This window comes from Bicyclus anynana, chromosome 12, assembly GCF_947172395.1.
Source record: "Bicyclus anynana chromosome 12, ilBicAnyn1.1, whole genome shotgun sequence".
Classification (NCBI taxonomy): Eukaryota; Metazoa; Arthropoda; class Insecta; order Lepidoptera; family Nymphalidae; genus Bicyclus; species Bicyclus anynana.
The window spans coordinates 10,900,702-10,915,978 of NC_069094.1; the positions used below are offsets into that span (position 1 = coordinate 10,900,702).

General features: G+C 36.9%; 1 protein-coding gene across 14 annotated transcripts in view; it reads right to left on the minus strand.

The window, feature by feature from the left end:
- The window catches only part of LOC112054660 (uncharacterized), a 226,855-nt gene that overhangs the window by 38,553 nt on the left and 173,025 nt on the right, over positions 1–15,277 (minus strand). For all 14 annotated transcript variants that reach the window (XM_052884841.1, XM_052884842.1, XM_052884839.1 and 11 more), the window contains 2 exons: positions 2,978–3,174; positions 700–856 (listed from right to left, as the gene is read on the minus strand). In XM_052884841.1, coding sequence (XP_052740801.1) covers positions 700–856; positions 2,978–3,174 — 354 coding nt within the window. The remainder of the gene's footprint in view (positions 1–699; positions 857–2,977; positions 3,175–15,277) is intronic.

A 15,277-nucleotide genomic window follows, 5' to 3' on the forward strand; every position in this document is an offset into this window, starting at 1 on the left:
CGTCAAGGAATTCCTTAACCCTACATCCTGTATTCACAAGTTCAGGACTCTGCTCGGAGTTTTTCTCTCTACCACGCGATGGACCCGGCACCCGCACGGTGAATCCATGGAATGGTAAGATATTCGTCTCATTCGAGGCAGGGAGAACAACACGAGCGGAGCAGGGGAGTGTTAGTCGATTGTCAAGGAATTCTTTAACCATCCACTGGTCAACAAGCACTGAACTTTTCGAAGTTTTTCTCTCCGGCAACCGCACGGTGAATCCATGGCTTGCTGAGATATTCGTTTCAATTACCGAAGTATTCCTAAACTAGCTTAATTATTTTTGTTTGCCAAAATGACATATTTTGTCATTAATTGTTTTCTTGTAAAATAAATGAACACGCATCTAAATATCTCTAGAGCGTGTGCATTCCTGTTGGTTTTTCTTCTTTATAATTTTTTGGTGTAAATACTGAAAATCGATTCTCATTTACACTAACAAGAAAATATAATGTTTTCTCTTTGTTCGTTTAGTTTAATTCTACATTCATATCGTTGAAATCTTTGTGTTGCAGAGCCAGTTTTAAAATCTTTTACGTATAGGAAAAGTATAGGACTTTTTAGGAGAAATGTTCGTTGAAACTGGTTTTATATGTTACGTAAACATAAAACCAGTTTCAACTAACATTCCTCTACACTTCATACATTCTTATTTACCTCTGGCTTTCTGTAGTAAGGTGACCGTAGGGTTTTGAGCTCGAGGCAGGCGGCTTGATGCTCCTAAGGAGTTGAGCCCTGTGACCGGTGCGCTGTGTGACGTCCGAAGACGACTCTCGCTCTCCGAGCCGCTGGTGCAGCCGTTCTGATCTGTACTCTGAAATATTTAAAAAAAAAACATTCGAAAGAGGTCCTGGCTAAATGCCAGGCGACCACACATACGCAACGTACGTATCGGACCCATCGTATCAAAGATAAAATCCGTTCAATGCTTGTACGCACTTGTATTACTTTCTGTACAAAGAATACTAAAATCCGTTTACTGCAGATTAGTGGACGCCTACCATATGTACGTAAGCAGACACCATTATCAGATTATTTGAAGGCTATGAGGTCAGCCGTGATAGCCCAGTCGATATGACCTCTGCTTCCGAATCCGGAGGGTGTAGGTTCGAAGCCGGTCCGGGGCATGCACCTCCAACTTTTCAGATGTGTGCATTTTAAGAAATTAAATATCACGTGTATCAAACGATGAAAGAAAAACATCGCGAGGAAACCTGCATACCAGAGAATTATCTTATTCTCTGCGTGTGTGAAGTCTGGCAATCCGCATTGGGCCAGCGTGGTGGACTATTGGCCTGACCCCTCTCATTTCGAGAGGAGACTCGAGCTCAGCAGTGAGCCGAATACGGGTTGATAATGATGAAGGAAATTGGAGCCAAGACCCACCACGAAACTCCAATAAGGTTGGTTGGTTGGAATAATAAAATGTTTGAAATAAGTTATTTTTAAATTTAAAAATTATGTTTATGTTAAAATTTTTAATGTTAATCAATTAGCAAACGGGCAGACTTGAATTTGTAATTAATTTAAAATATACGAGAAAACCCCAAAGTGCCCATTGTTCCCTTTTTGTTCGAATAGAGACCTTTTCTATTTTATTATTGGAAAGGATAATCACTTAATTGACAAACGTCCTTTGGGTTGACTTTGTTTGGAGAAATTTAATCTGTTTGATTTAACCTTGATATATTATTATACTATTACATTGTTTAACAAGAACTTTAGTTGAGCACTCATGAGTTTAGTATAGTAATACCATTTTGACGGCCTCCGTGGCGCAGTGGTATGGTTTTTACAAGACGGAGGTCCTGGGTTTGATCCCCGGCTGGGCCGATTGAGATTTTCTTAATTGGTACAGGTCTGACTGGTGGGAGGCTTCGGTCGTGGCAAAGACGTACTGCCAAGCGATTTAGCGTTCCAGTAGAACGAAAAATGGCATTGATTTTTATATAGATAAATATAAAAGCTCTGACCGCTCTAAGCGTCCCGTTAAAGGAGTCTCCACACTGACATTTTTGCAGATAACTGGATCAAACTGTGTAGATATCTTGCAATTTTTTGCGAGAAATTGCAAGTTGCAGTTCTATTTTTTACCCGACTGTAGTTTTATTGGTTTTATTTTATTTGTTAATTATTTTATACACTTCGGTATTTACGGTACGTACGTAGTTATTTTTGGTACGATTTTTTTATTTTGTTTCTTTTCAGTACAAACTTAATCAGTGCTGGATTGAACTTGGTCAGTAGTAATTAATAAACAAATGAACAATTTGATGAACTCCAGTCTTTTTTTATTTACAAGTTAGCCCTTGACTACAATCTCACCTGATGGTAAGTGATTATAGATCCATCTAAGATGGAAGCGGGCTAACTTGTAAGGATTAGGATGAAAATCCGTACCCATTTCGGTTTCTACAAGACATTGTATGTTAAATCGCTTGGTCGGTCGGTCCCTCACGACTGAAGATCGTGATCACCCCCTTTACGAGTAATCCTTTGATGTACAATGCTCCTCCATCGAGTAGGTACAGTTCCTGGCAATTCGGGCATTGGTGGATTGTTTTCGTCAACTATTCTCAGAGGCACAACTATCCGTCTATTTTAATATACTCGCGTCATATTTAAGAGTCCGGATAATGTGCTTCTGAGTATATTCATCATTATCAGCCAATGGACGTACACTGCTGGACATAGGCCTGTTGCATGGACTTCCAAACAAAACGGTCTCGAGACGCCAGCATCCAGTGGCTCCCTGCAACCCGCTTGATGTCTTCGGTTCACCTAGTGGGGGGTCGTCTGCGGATCTCCTCATTTCTGATTCGATCATACAGAGAAACTCCAAGCATAGTTCGCTCCATCGCCCGCTGAGTGACTTTGAGCCTTCTAATGAGGCCCATAGTTAGCGAGAATATAACTAAAATAAAAAATTTGCTACCTCAAATTTTCGTCGTGGCGGAGGCGTGTCTTCGAAGTGTACCGGGCGGAAGGTCTTCCTCGGCGTTTGTGGTGATGTGGTGTTGCTGCCCGGCGACCACACGGGCGGCGGCGGAGGCGGCGGCGGAGCCCCCGGGCTTGGGGCGCTCGGGGCGGTAGGGGCGTCGCCCCCTGACGGTGCCCCTGGCCTCCAAATTGCTGCAACGAACAACTAGATTACACCTAAACTCTTTAATAATGTACATAACTCGAAGAGTTGACTTGACACCGTGGTATCTGGAAGTCTATTCTACTATCCTACTAATATTATAAACGCGAAAGTTTGTATGGATGTTTGGATGTATGTTTGGATGTTTGTTACTCTATAACGCTACTGAAGCGATTTAGCTAAAATTTGGAATGGAAATGGATTTTACTCTGGATTAACACATAGGCTACTTTTTATCCCGAAAAATTACATGCCATATCGGCCATATATTTTAATTTTAATTTGAGATCATTGCAACGTAAATTGTTTTAAAAAAATACCTAATTATTAATGGAGTCTGTAGAGTAAAACTTATTTATCAATGAAGTGAATAACGAGAGATTCCTGATATGAGTGTAGAGTCATCATTTCGAAGGTTGACTCGAGTAATATTAACTATTCAATTTGGTCGGCTTTACTTGGAGTGCTGCATTTTATCACTCTATAAATCTCCGTGAAGCGGACAATCGAGTCGTGTTTATTCGGTCGCTTTGAACAAATTGGGTTAGACACACCCCGTCCTTTGCGTCTACACCTATATATAAATGGAGTTCTACTAATAATATAATCGCGAAAGTTTGTATGAATGACTGTTTGGATACTACTGAATTTTTTGAGAGCCGTGATAGTCCAGTGGATACGACCTCTGCTTCCGATTCCGGAGGGTGTGGGTTTGAATACGGTCCGGGGCATGCACACTGCGCACTTTAAGAAATTAAATATCACGCGACTCAAACGGTGAAGGAAAACATCGTGAGTAAAACCTGCACACCAGAGAATTTTCTTGATTCTCTGCGTGTGTGAAGTCTGCAAATCCGCATAGAGCCAGCGTGGTGGACTATTGACCTAACCCCTCACATTCTGAGAGGAGACTCGAGCTCAGCAGTGAGCCGAATATGGGTTTATAACGAACTGAATTTGGCTGAAATTTGGAATGGAAATAGATTCCAAAGACAGGATTCTTTCATCTCGGAAAAATCCATGGTTTCCGAGGGATTTGTCTAAAACTAAATTTCAAGCGGAGTTGTCGCGGGCGTTTGCTAATTGCTTAATATTGCTTTTCTTTCTTCCTTTGTTAAGTCAGACCTCGAACCTATAATCCAAAGCCGCACACTAACCACTGGATCAAAGACACGGTTATAAATAATCTCATATTTAATTAATAAGTTACGCGTAAAACAATATGCCATGATCGTTGGTACTCAAAACGTAATCTAGATAATTGATTATTTATTTATTCAATTGTTTGGCTTCGCGCGCCGATATCAAAGGGGACCGTAAATAAATTAAAAGCAAGCTAAAGCGATTTCAATTAGGACGAAATTGAGAAATCCATGCCCGCATCCGTACGAGACTTAAGTGCTCTGAGCTCTCGGGCTCGTTACTATTTTGTACGGAAAAAATATTGATGGTCCAATTAATGATGTTCGGTTAATGATAAAAACATTATTTTTTATTCTTTACAACTTAGCCCTTGACTACAATCTCACCTGATGGTAAGTGTTGATGCAATCTAAGATGGAAGCGGGCTAACTTGTTAGGAAGATGAAAATCCACACCCCTTTCGGTTTCTAAACGACATGCTACGCTAACGCTAAAACGCGGTACGTCTTTGCCGGTAAGGTGGTAACTAGCCACGGCCGAAGGCTCCCACCAGTCAGACCTGGACCAACTAAGATAACCTCAATCGGCCCAGCCGGGGATAGAACTTAGGACCTCCGCCTTGTAAATCCACCGCACGTACCACTGCGCCACGGAGGCCGACATTACTTGAACTATCAGTTTATACGAATACTTTATTAGTAGTAGAGTTTTCTATGACAGAACTCTACTCTTCCAGGGAAGTACAAGCTTTGCTTATCTCTGCCGCCTAGCAGCATCGCTATGCTCTAATATAAAAGAGATGTTTTCAGGTGTACTGGCACTAGTGGCTTGATTTATGCAAATCTACGCAAAAATCTAACTAAGTACAAAAAATCTACTCATAGACGTCATTCAATATACTGGCCTGACAATTCTCCAAGGCGGCCTCTCTAGCGCAGTTTATTTAGTGTGGTTCTCAACAAAGAATGGGGATGATGACTAGGTTTGAATAATTAATTTTTAGGAGACATTCGGGTAAAAAAGGTCAATATTTACTAATTTAAATGTAAAAAACAAAGATTGACTGGATGTTTGCAAAATAAATAAGATTATATTTCAAAATCTACTAAAATTCTTTTATCGTAATTAGATGAAATATCCTACATTTTTAGCTTACTTACACTAAACGTGACATAAATATAAACGCACAAATAACAAAGATATTTTGTAATTTTGTTTGAACGCCCATACAAATCTAACGATCACCGAATCAACGACGTCATTAATTCGTGCCATTTTGTGTGGGGCGTTTATCAGGTATCCATGGCAGTGTAGTTCTGAAAGTAATGATCGCGATATCCTGTTACTTTTACAAAATTGCTTTACTATTAGCATATTATTAATTTATAAGCAATTGAAAAACTGTCATCATCCCTAATGTCAATTTAGGTCCCCAATGTTAATATAATTTATTTCATATTTTCTAAATTGGCTCAGGTCTGGTCCGGTGGTAGGCTTCTGCCGTGGCTAATTACCAGCCTATGGGCAAAAACATACAGCCAAGCGTTTACAAGCAAAGAGGTATGGTTAGAACAAACATCATCCAAGTAATCCCGCTTCCTGCATTGTCATTTAACTATAGGTGCAATCGCAGACAAGGGCAACTTGTCATAGAATAATTAAACAAACCTATACAGTAAGCCTCGTACTTCGACTTACAACACCTACTACATACTGCCCAAACAAGCTCAATTATTAATAATTATTTTGACTGCCTCCGTGGCGCAGTGGTATGCGCGGTGGATTTACAAAACGGAGGCCCTGGGTTCGATCCCCGGCTGGGCCGATTGAGATTTCCTTAATTAGTCCAGGTCTGGCTGGTAGGAGGCTTCGGCCGTGGTTAGTTACCATCCTACCGACAAAGACGTACCGCTAAGCGATTTAGTGTTCCGGTACGATGCCGTGTAGAAACCGAAAGGGGTGTGGATTTTCATCTTCCTCTTAACAAGTTAGCTCGCTTCCATCTTAGACTGCATCATCACTTACCATCAGGTGATATTGTAGTCAAGGGCTAACTTGTAAAGAACAAAAAAAAACTCATACTGCCTAAACAAGCTCCATTGTTACTAGGATCCTCCTTAGGTAAGTACCTATCATAATTCTTATCTACCGATAAGAAATACATTATCTACTAAAAAGTATGACAAAGAGACATTAAATAATTGGTCAATTTTCCCCCGTGTTCATTATAAATGACAGTCACAACGAAGCCGATTATTTAACTTTCTTCGAGCCCCATTACGGATTCACGTCACAAAATACGAGCGTACAGCTTGCTAACTCGCAGCGCGAAACTTTGCTGGCTAGCTATTTAGGCGGGCTCGCCGAAAAAAGTTGAAAAAAATACTTTTTCAATGCTACATATTTACATAACACTGGATTTTTGTCGATGCTGTTCTCCATACGTATACAGTTCTTGTAGGTATCTGATCACTTTTTCTTTACACAGTTTTTACACACGGCTATTATCTGAATATACCTACCAATATCATATTATTACATTACTAGCAGACGGCTAGCGGTTTCAGCCGTGTAACTTTCGTTAAAATAGGGAAATAAACTATATGACACTCACAAATAACGTGGCATAATATTGGTGAAAGAATTTTGAAAATAAGTTCAACAGATCTAGAGATTGCCCCGTATAAAACTCACAACCTTTAGTCACTTTAGCTCCCTATAATATTAGTATGGATAACATGGTAGAGACACTAGTCTCTAGTCACTCCAAACAAATATACCTGATTTTTCGAAAGTGTTTGTACATAAACTAACTTTTTATGATGCGGATCCAACGATTTTTCAGCAGTCGGTTTTTAGTTAGGAACTTAATTTTGTTGTCCCATACAAGAAATAAACCAATTAATAACTAGGTAATAAAAAATTACAAACGATCTACTTTGCCGGTAGTATCAGTATGTAGGTAAGTGCAATAAAATTCATCTCTTCCACATTTTCCCTCATGGTGCAATCGCATTTTTCGAGCATCTGCAACGGGAATCCCTCTATGAGTTTCCTAGGTTGATCCTAGAAGGTAAGATACCCGGAAAACGTGCTCCAGGAAGACAGCGAAGAAAGTGGATAGATGATGTCAAAGAGTTGACCAAGTTAACATAATATACACAGCTTAAAAATACTGCAAAAGAACGGAAAAGTTTTCTACACATGACCGCCAAACTTCAGCTGGAAGAAGGCACCTAATGATGATGATGGTGCAGGCACATTAATACAGCCATGCAAATAATAATTCACATTATCATAAAGACAGAAAAAAAATCGTGTTGCATTTTGAAATATTATCTCCGTTGTTAATAGACATGTAACAAGCGCGCCTGACAACTGGGTCATAGCAATTTAAAGTTACGTTGCTAGAGACATTTTCTTGATATTATATTTTTTTCCACTTCCATCGAGCACGTGGAACTTTGAGATGTTGAAAGTTGGACTTTTTTCAGTGTACTTTACGTTGCCTTTGCGTAATTTAAAATTCGCATTGGTATATTTAGCGCACCTAGACGACTCTATATGTACCACATACTCGTGCATGTACATTCAAATTGTTGTTTTTTTACATAGGTTTTTATAGTAGCTTAGAACAAGCACATGGCCCACATGTGGGAAATTATCGCCTATAACAGAACGACACATGGAAATACTTGGAACAATGTAGACTCTTTACCTGTGAACTTATAGGCTTGAGAATTATGTGCCTGTAATCAGACTAAACAACGATATTGCTCAGCGAAATAAAGGTGTTTCCTACCAGTAAACACTGAATATGTGTGCCTTGTGTTAAAAGTAAATTTTGTAATTTTGATGTTTAACTATTTACATCACTATGTATACCTATTATTTTAGTACAAAGTACCTTCTAAATAAGTGCAAAAACTACTGGATGGATTGTTTTCACATGCTTTACCCTTAGAGACAGAATGACGTGCAAAGTTTAAGTGTAAACACATTAAATGTTTGTGTAAAATTACTGAAAAATTATGATGTTGTCGGAAAAATCCATTCCATTAACTGGCGCACGCTCAATAATCTTAATTATTTAATTAAATTAGAAAATTGTTTTTATCTAGAACGCGAAATAAACAAGCAAAGCATAGAGGTTTCAATTGATTCACAGGAGCATCATAAGCTTTTTTGAGTCCAGTCAGGCTTTGAGATATTGAGTTTTTTTGAGAAAATCTTAGTAACACCTAGGAGTTGGAAGTTGTTGTATTATACGGCACGACCAAAACGACATTGACAAAAAAATATCTATACTAATATTATAAAGCTGAAGAGTTTGTTTACTCGTTTGTTTGAACACGCTAATCTCAGGAACTACTGGTCCGATTTGAAAAATTCTTTCAGTATTAGATAGCCCGTTTGTGGAGGAAGGCTGTAGACTATATATTATTCCCGTATTCCTACGGGAACAGGAACTACACGGGTGAAACTGCGTGGCGTTAGCTAGTACTTGAGATGACTATGGCGTTTCAGAAAAACTGGGTAATAATAATGTTATACATTGCATTAAAGCTAGAAAGGTCTCAAATTAATTAGTATAAAACCTTCCCTTAATTCCACGAAGTTAATATTGCTACATGTTATTTAATTCAATGCCCATATTGAAGCTTATAGTAATTTGTAAAAACCGCAAATGCGGTCGTCAACCAGTTCGGTATAAACAGATCGGCCAAAAAGCATTAAACCGTTTTCCATAAAAAATAAAATATAAACATCATTACACATCCATTAACATCTTGTATAGCTGTGTAAATACGTTATCAACCCATATTCGGCTCACTGCTGAGCTCGAGTCTCCTCTCAGAATGAGAGGGGTTAGGCCAATAGTCCACCAAGCTGGCCCAATGCGGATTGTCAGACTGCACACACGCAGAGAATTAAGAAAATTCTCTGGTATGCAGGTTTCCTCACGATGTTTTCCTTCACCGTTAGAGACACGTGATATTTAATCTCTTAAAATGCACATAACTGAAAAGTTGGAGGTGCACGCCCCGGACCAGATTCGAACCCACACCTTCCGGAATCGGAGGCAGAGGTCATATCCACTGGGCTATCACGGCTCTTAAACTCTATATCAGGGCTGTTATAAATACTGTACAATTGTACATTAACTAGTATTTGAATATACTACGCAAGGAAGCTAATTAAATTTTCCTATATCTTTGACGGCACATAAAAATTCAAGTTTGTTTTAAATAATATTTCTGCCTCGTTACTAGAGCCTGTGCTCGAGCTACGAGTACCACATCCTAGATTTTAGTTCTGAGTCAGGCTATATAATAATATTATGTTTTTATTTATTCCAATATGCATAACTTAGTAGTCTGGAATTGGGAAGTTGGTGATATTACAACTACGTGTTTTGGAAAGGTCTCGAAGAACAGAGTGTTATATTGGTGTACTAGCAGACGTCCGCGACTTTGTCCGCGTGGAATTCAGTTTTTCACAAATCTCGCGGGAACTGTGAATTTATATAATGTATATGTGTTAATCTATATCTATTTCAAATTTGAGTTAATTCCGTTTAGTAGTCGTGGCGTGAAAGAGTAACATTCATACCATCAAAATCATCAGCAATTATAATTTTCTATTTTCTATATAATCTCGAGAAACTTATTTCGTGGCAAAGAGTAGCCTATGTGTTAATCTAGAGTAAAATCTATTTCCATTCTAAATTTCAGCCAAATCGGTTCAGTAGTTGCGGCGTTAAAGAGTTACAAACATCCAAACACACGTTTATAATATTAGTAGGATGGTTAGTAAATGATAATTTATTAACCATCTGGCGATGGTTACAGTAACACATGTTATCACGAAGCCCGCCAATCTGCATTGGTGAATGGTGGGCCTAAGCTCCAAATTCCCTCGCCAAATAATCAGAAAGGCCTGGTCTTTTCAGTACGCCGTTATAAATAGGTTTATGATAATGAAATTTATACAGCCTTTTCTCTTTTGCAGAGTTTTATCTTTCATAAACACTTATACAATTAAGGCTCTCACGAGGACGTTAAATTCATCTCGGTTAGTGAAATTGTTGCAAACACTTCCCGCTTTTTCATTAATTAAAACTTTTTTAACGGTATAAATTTTCTACATACTTTTTCATTGGTTTATAATAATTATTGTACGAGTCATATTTTCTGGTCAGGTTTTATTTTTTATAATATTAAAAGTTTGTATCTAATGATAATATTATCATGGTCTTATAGCAAAAAGCTTCGACCAACATCTCAAGAAGCTTTAGCTAAACTGTTGGATTAAGGGTCGGATACAGAAGGCAGTTATTTTTGAGACGGCGTGTGTTGTGAGGAGGCTCCTCACTCTGTAACCCTGACCACCGGTTGCTTGGGCACTCAAATGTCCCGCAGCGGGGGGGTTGAATTATTTTTTATAAATTTTTAATAGCGTTTTTTTTATTTTGTATTTTATCAACATTGTTAAAAGTTAAAAAAAGGATAAATAAATAAATAAGAGATTAAAAAAAATATATTATCATCACTTTTGTTATCATTGTTTTCTGCCTTCATTATTGGTTTGTCTAATTATATAGAAAAAAATAAGCTTCTTTAATAATTGCTGATAGAGCATTTACAAAATCATACATTATTTACTACAAAAACAATGTGACTTGTTTACATTCTAATGTGAACTCATGATTATGGTTATTTATGTAGGTAAATAGAAAATTACAGAAATATTCATACCTACTTAAACTTTAATTTAAGCTCCAATAACTCCACGGGGATGAGCTAAATACCCAGGGTTTTTTTTATTCCTTACACGTTAGCCCTTGACTACAATCTCACCTGATGGTAAGTGATGATGCAATCTAAGATTGAAGCGGGCTAACTTGTTACGAGGAGAATGAAAATCCACATCCCTTTCGGTTTCTACATGACGTCGTACCGGAACGCCAAATCGCTTGGTGGTGCCGATAGGATGGTAACTAGCCGGCCGAATCCTCCCACCAGTCAGATCTGGACCATATAGTCTGGTTTGTATAGTTTTTAAAACAAGTTAGCTTGAGTTTTTTATTGTATTCTTTTTAAATAAAAACAAAACATTTTTACTGATCCCTCAGCCTGTATTACACGAATGTATTAAGATTTATACGAGACAATCTCGAGTCGATCTTATCTCAGCAGTGAGCTACATTGGATTTCAATATATTCAGCTCCTTTACATGTCAGCCACGTTTCTTCTCTCCTAATAAGTATGTATATCACTTACATACATACTACGTGTAGAGTTTAATAATATTTTTATGAGGGTACGAAAAGATGATACTATTTCTTATATTTCAATATGGAGATTATGGAGAATATGGAGATTCTCAACCACCCTACCGACAAAGACGTACCGCCAAGCGATTCAGCGTTCCGGTACGATGTCGTGTAGAAACCGAAAGGATTGTGGATTTCATCCTAATCCTAACAAGTTAGCCCGCTCCCATCTTAGATGGCATGATCACTTACCATCAGGTGAGATTGTAGTCAAGGGCTAACTTGTAAAGAATAAAAAAAAAATCAATTAGACAGAAAGCACGTAGAATTAAAAAAAAACAAAAACTCTTTATAAAATGTAATTGAATATTTTTGTTTTATTACCATTAATGAAATTGAAAATTTTTAAAAAACCTCGAAGGCCATGAAATTATTGATTACACTCTCGATCAAGTCATCAATATTCTCTTTCAGTGTTCTTCCATTTGAGACCCCACATATTTGCCGACTTTCAGTTATTTTTCACCAATTTAACCTCCCAGAACTTTTAAACTTCTCAACCGATTTTCATCAAACATATCTAAAAACCCTCACACATAAATCACCTTTTATACAAAACAAACAAAATTGAAATAGCTTCATACATTCGGAAGCTATGGTGCCATAGACAGACCGAAACGTCAAACTTATAACACACCTCTTTTTGCGTCGGGGATTAATAAAGAGCTGTCCTTATGATTTTGTTTTCAATTGTGTATCTTTAGGTGTACCTTACCTGGATTTGTTAAACTTTTACCTTAACTATTATAGTTATTAGGATTTATTAAGATATTTAGGTAAAGAAAAATGCATGTTTTAACAACTTAATCAACTTGGGAGATTTTTTATGAAAATTATTTTATAAAACTCATATTACATAAGTGAAGGGCATATTTAATACAGACTCACGGTGCGTAGGCTGTTACTGAAATCTCCACTTACCTGTAACAAAAATAGAACATACTATGAGTTTATGTGACAAAAAAAAATGTATTTATATCCTCTCGTATTTTGGGAATGGTTACTCAAATAGCGTTTCCTGTTAGCTAACACCTTCTGCCAATATTACCCGAGTTGTCAAAGTGCCAGCGAGGTGTTACGACTTACGACCTTTGTGGAGGTACTGTCGTTGACATGTTGGTAGGTATTGTATGATTCATCGCTTGTTTGTAGCTATTGGAGTAAATGTATGGCGACTGTTATTTTTTTAGGACTTGATACTTCAAAACAATGATAATTTATATCATTGCCACAAAACGAAATAAATACTTTTAGTTATGAAAATATTTGCAAAGAAACATTTAAATCGTTTTAGAGCATTCTAAAACGATTTTTTACGAAAAAAATCTATTTTGTATATAAGTTTCCGTACTTACTGACTAACCGCCAAATAATTTCCCTAAAAAGTTAATGGCATGGCATCAAAACCACAAAAGTATGTAAAATAATATTAAAAGTATTAAAACTATTTAAATTTAAATTAACTACCTAAATTAAAAAAACAATTTAATTGTGGCTTCGTTTTAAATGTCGCCAAAACTGATTTACCATGAAAATATGAAAGACCTAAGTTTAGGGGAAGTAAAAATTGTCTCATACATACTCGTACCTAGTACTACTCATATCAAAGAAAAATTATTTAAACATTCTATTTAAACGAAGGCAGGTTAAATGTAAGCTCATAGAAAAATTGTTTCAAAATTTCGTGTAAACGCAGTCTGAAGATACAGCCGCTCATTCAGAATATTTGATTTGTAATAAATTTTAATTATTCCAAATCTGAAAAATCCTTTAATTTACAATCATAAGACAAGAAAAAGAAAACTTCAGTATCTTACAGGATTACTGAGACATATCCTATACTGTAGACAGTACAGTTGTTTTGACAGTCAAAAGCTTTGTAACTGGAGGGCTGGATGTTTAAAAAAAATAGCCTATTGTTATAAGCAATGTTATAAATTAAAAAAAAAAGTATAAGTAAAGTAACTAAAAACAAATTCGTTACAAAATAACAAAGAAGAACGGCACAATAGTTTCCGGTGTTAGTTAAATAGACTACCTAATGAAGTCTTTCAATAACGTCCAATATTTATAATTGGCGTCAAGTTTCTGTGACGATGGGTTAATTTGAACTCCCCGCTGACACACATTCGTCCAAAATAGTCATTCTATTTTTGTATCACTCTTAATGACCAGGAGTTTGCTACAACTAACTTGGTGCATTGCCATTGCGTAACGCGTCGGCTTTAGATACGTCCGTAGTTCTTTAAAATAATGTTAATAAATTTATAGTGCCTTTTTAGGTTTAAATATCACTTGACGATGTATATCTTACTAGTATTATAAAAATAAAGTTTGTATGGATGTTTGTTACTCTTTAACGCAGCAACTACAGGACCAATTTGGGTGAAATTTTGAATGGAAATAGATTTTACTCTGGATTGGACTGAAAAAATCGGTTCCAGAGAGATTTGTGAAAAACTAAATTCACGCGGACAGTCGGGCGTCCGCTAGTAAGATATATTTTTTTCTAATGAACAGTTATTCGGACATAAAGATACATCAGTAGCTTAGCTCTCGCTTTAACTCAAAAAGTGCTTGATCTCAGGTACTCGTGGAGTATCGAGTACAAATTCAAACTCAGATCTACAGTCCCTTGAAGTAGTGAAAAAATTAAATTTCAAGGTAACGTTAGAAATAATCCGAATAAACGAATATTTCGACACTTAAGGAAATTATTTAGAACAGGTACTTTATTTGGATATTTGACATTCCGTCATATAAAATAAATAAATAAATATACATAAACAATACACATCACTATCTAGCCCCAAAGTAAGCATACAGAGTAGCTTGTGTTATGGGTGCTAAGATAGTTGATATTATAATATTAATATACAATTATATACTACATATAAATATTTATATAATGTATAAATACACACAGACACTGGAAAACACCCATGCTCATCACACAAATATTTTCCAGTTGTGGGAATCGAACCCACGGCCCTGGATGCAGAAAGCAGGGTCACTACCCACTGCGCCACGCGGCTGTCAAATGCTATAAGAGCTGCCCCTGCATTCTGTAAAGTTAATGCGATGTGACATCGCTCATTTCCATGGCAACATCGTTGTTAGTGAGATTTTATTTTTGACATCCCATAGAAATAAAGATCAAAATCTAAAAAATCTTGTATGTTACATCAACGAGTATAAAAAAACGGAACCCTGGAAAACATCTGAAAGCTTTACATTTGTAATAAAATTATAATAAAAAACCACGGCCCCTACGTAAGAAATGTCGGTCCAGATTTCGAATTTAGTTAACCTTATCGTGTTTATCACAAACTTAAACATAGATAAACCTAATATTTTTAATTATTTTTACAATGTTATAGTTTACGATTTAAGATGGAAAATGATTTGTACGAAACCATCGGTGGGCGAGACCGACTCGCACTTGACCAGTTTGAAGTTTATCGTTATGACATTGTTACACAGTCGTTACCGCAATTTGTGACGTAAATTTTGATGGTCTTCAAATTAAACGTCACAAAATGCTGTCCACTATTAACGTGTTATATTCGATACTCGTATCATGGTTCATTTACTCATACGGGATACAAAACAG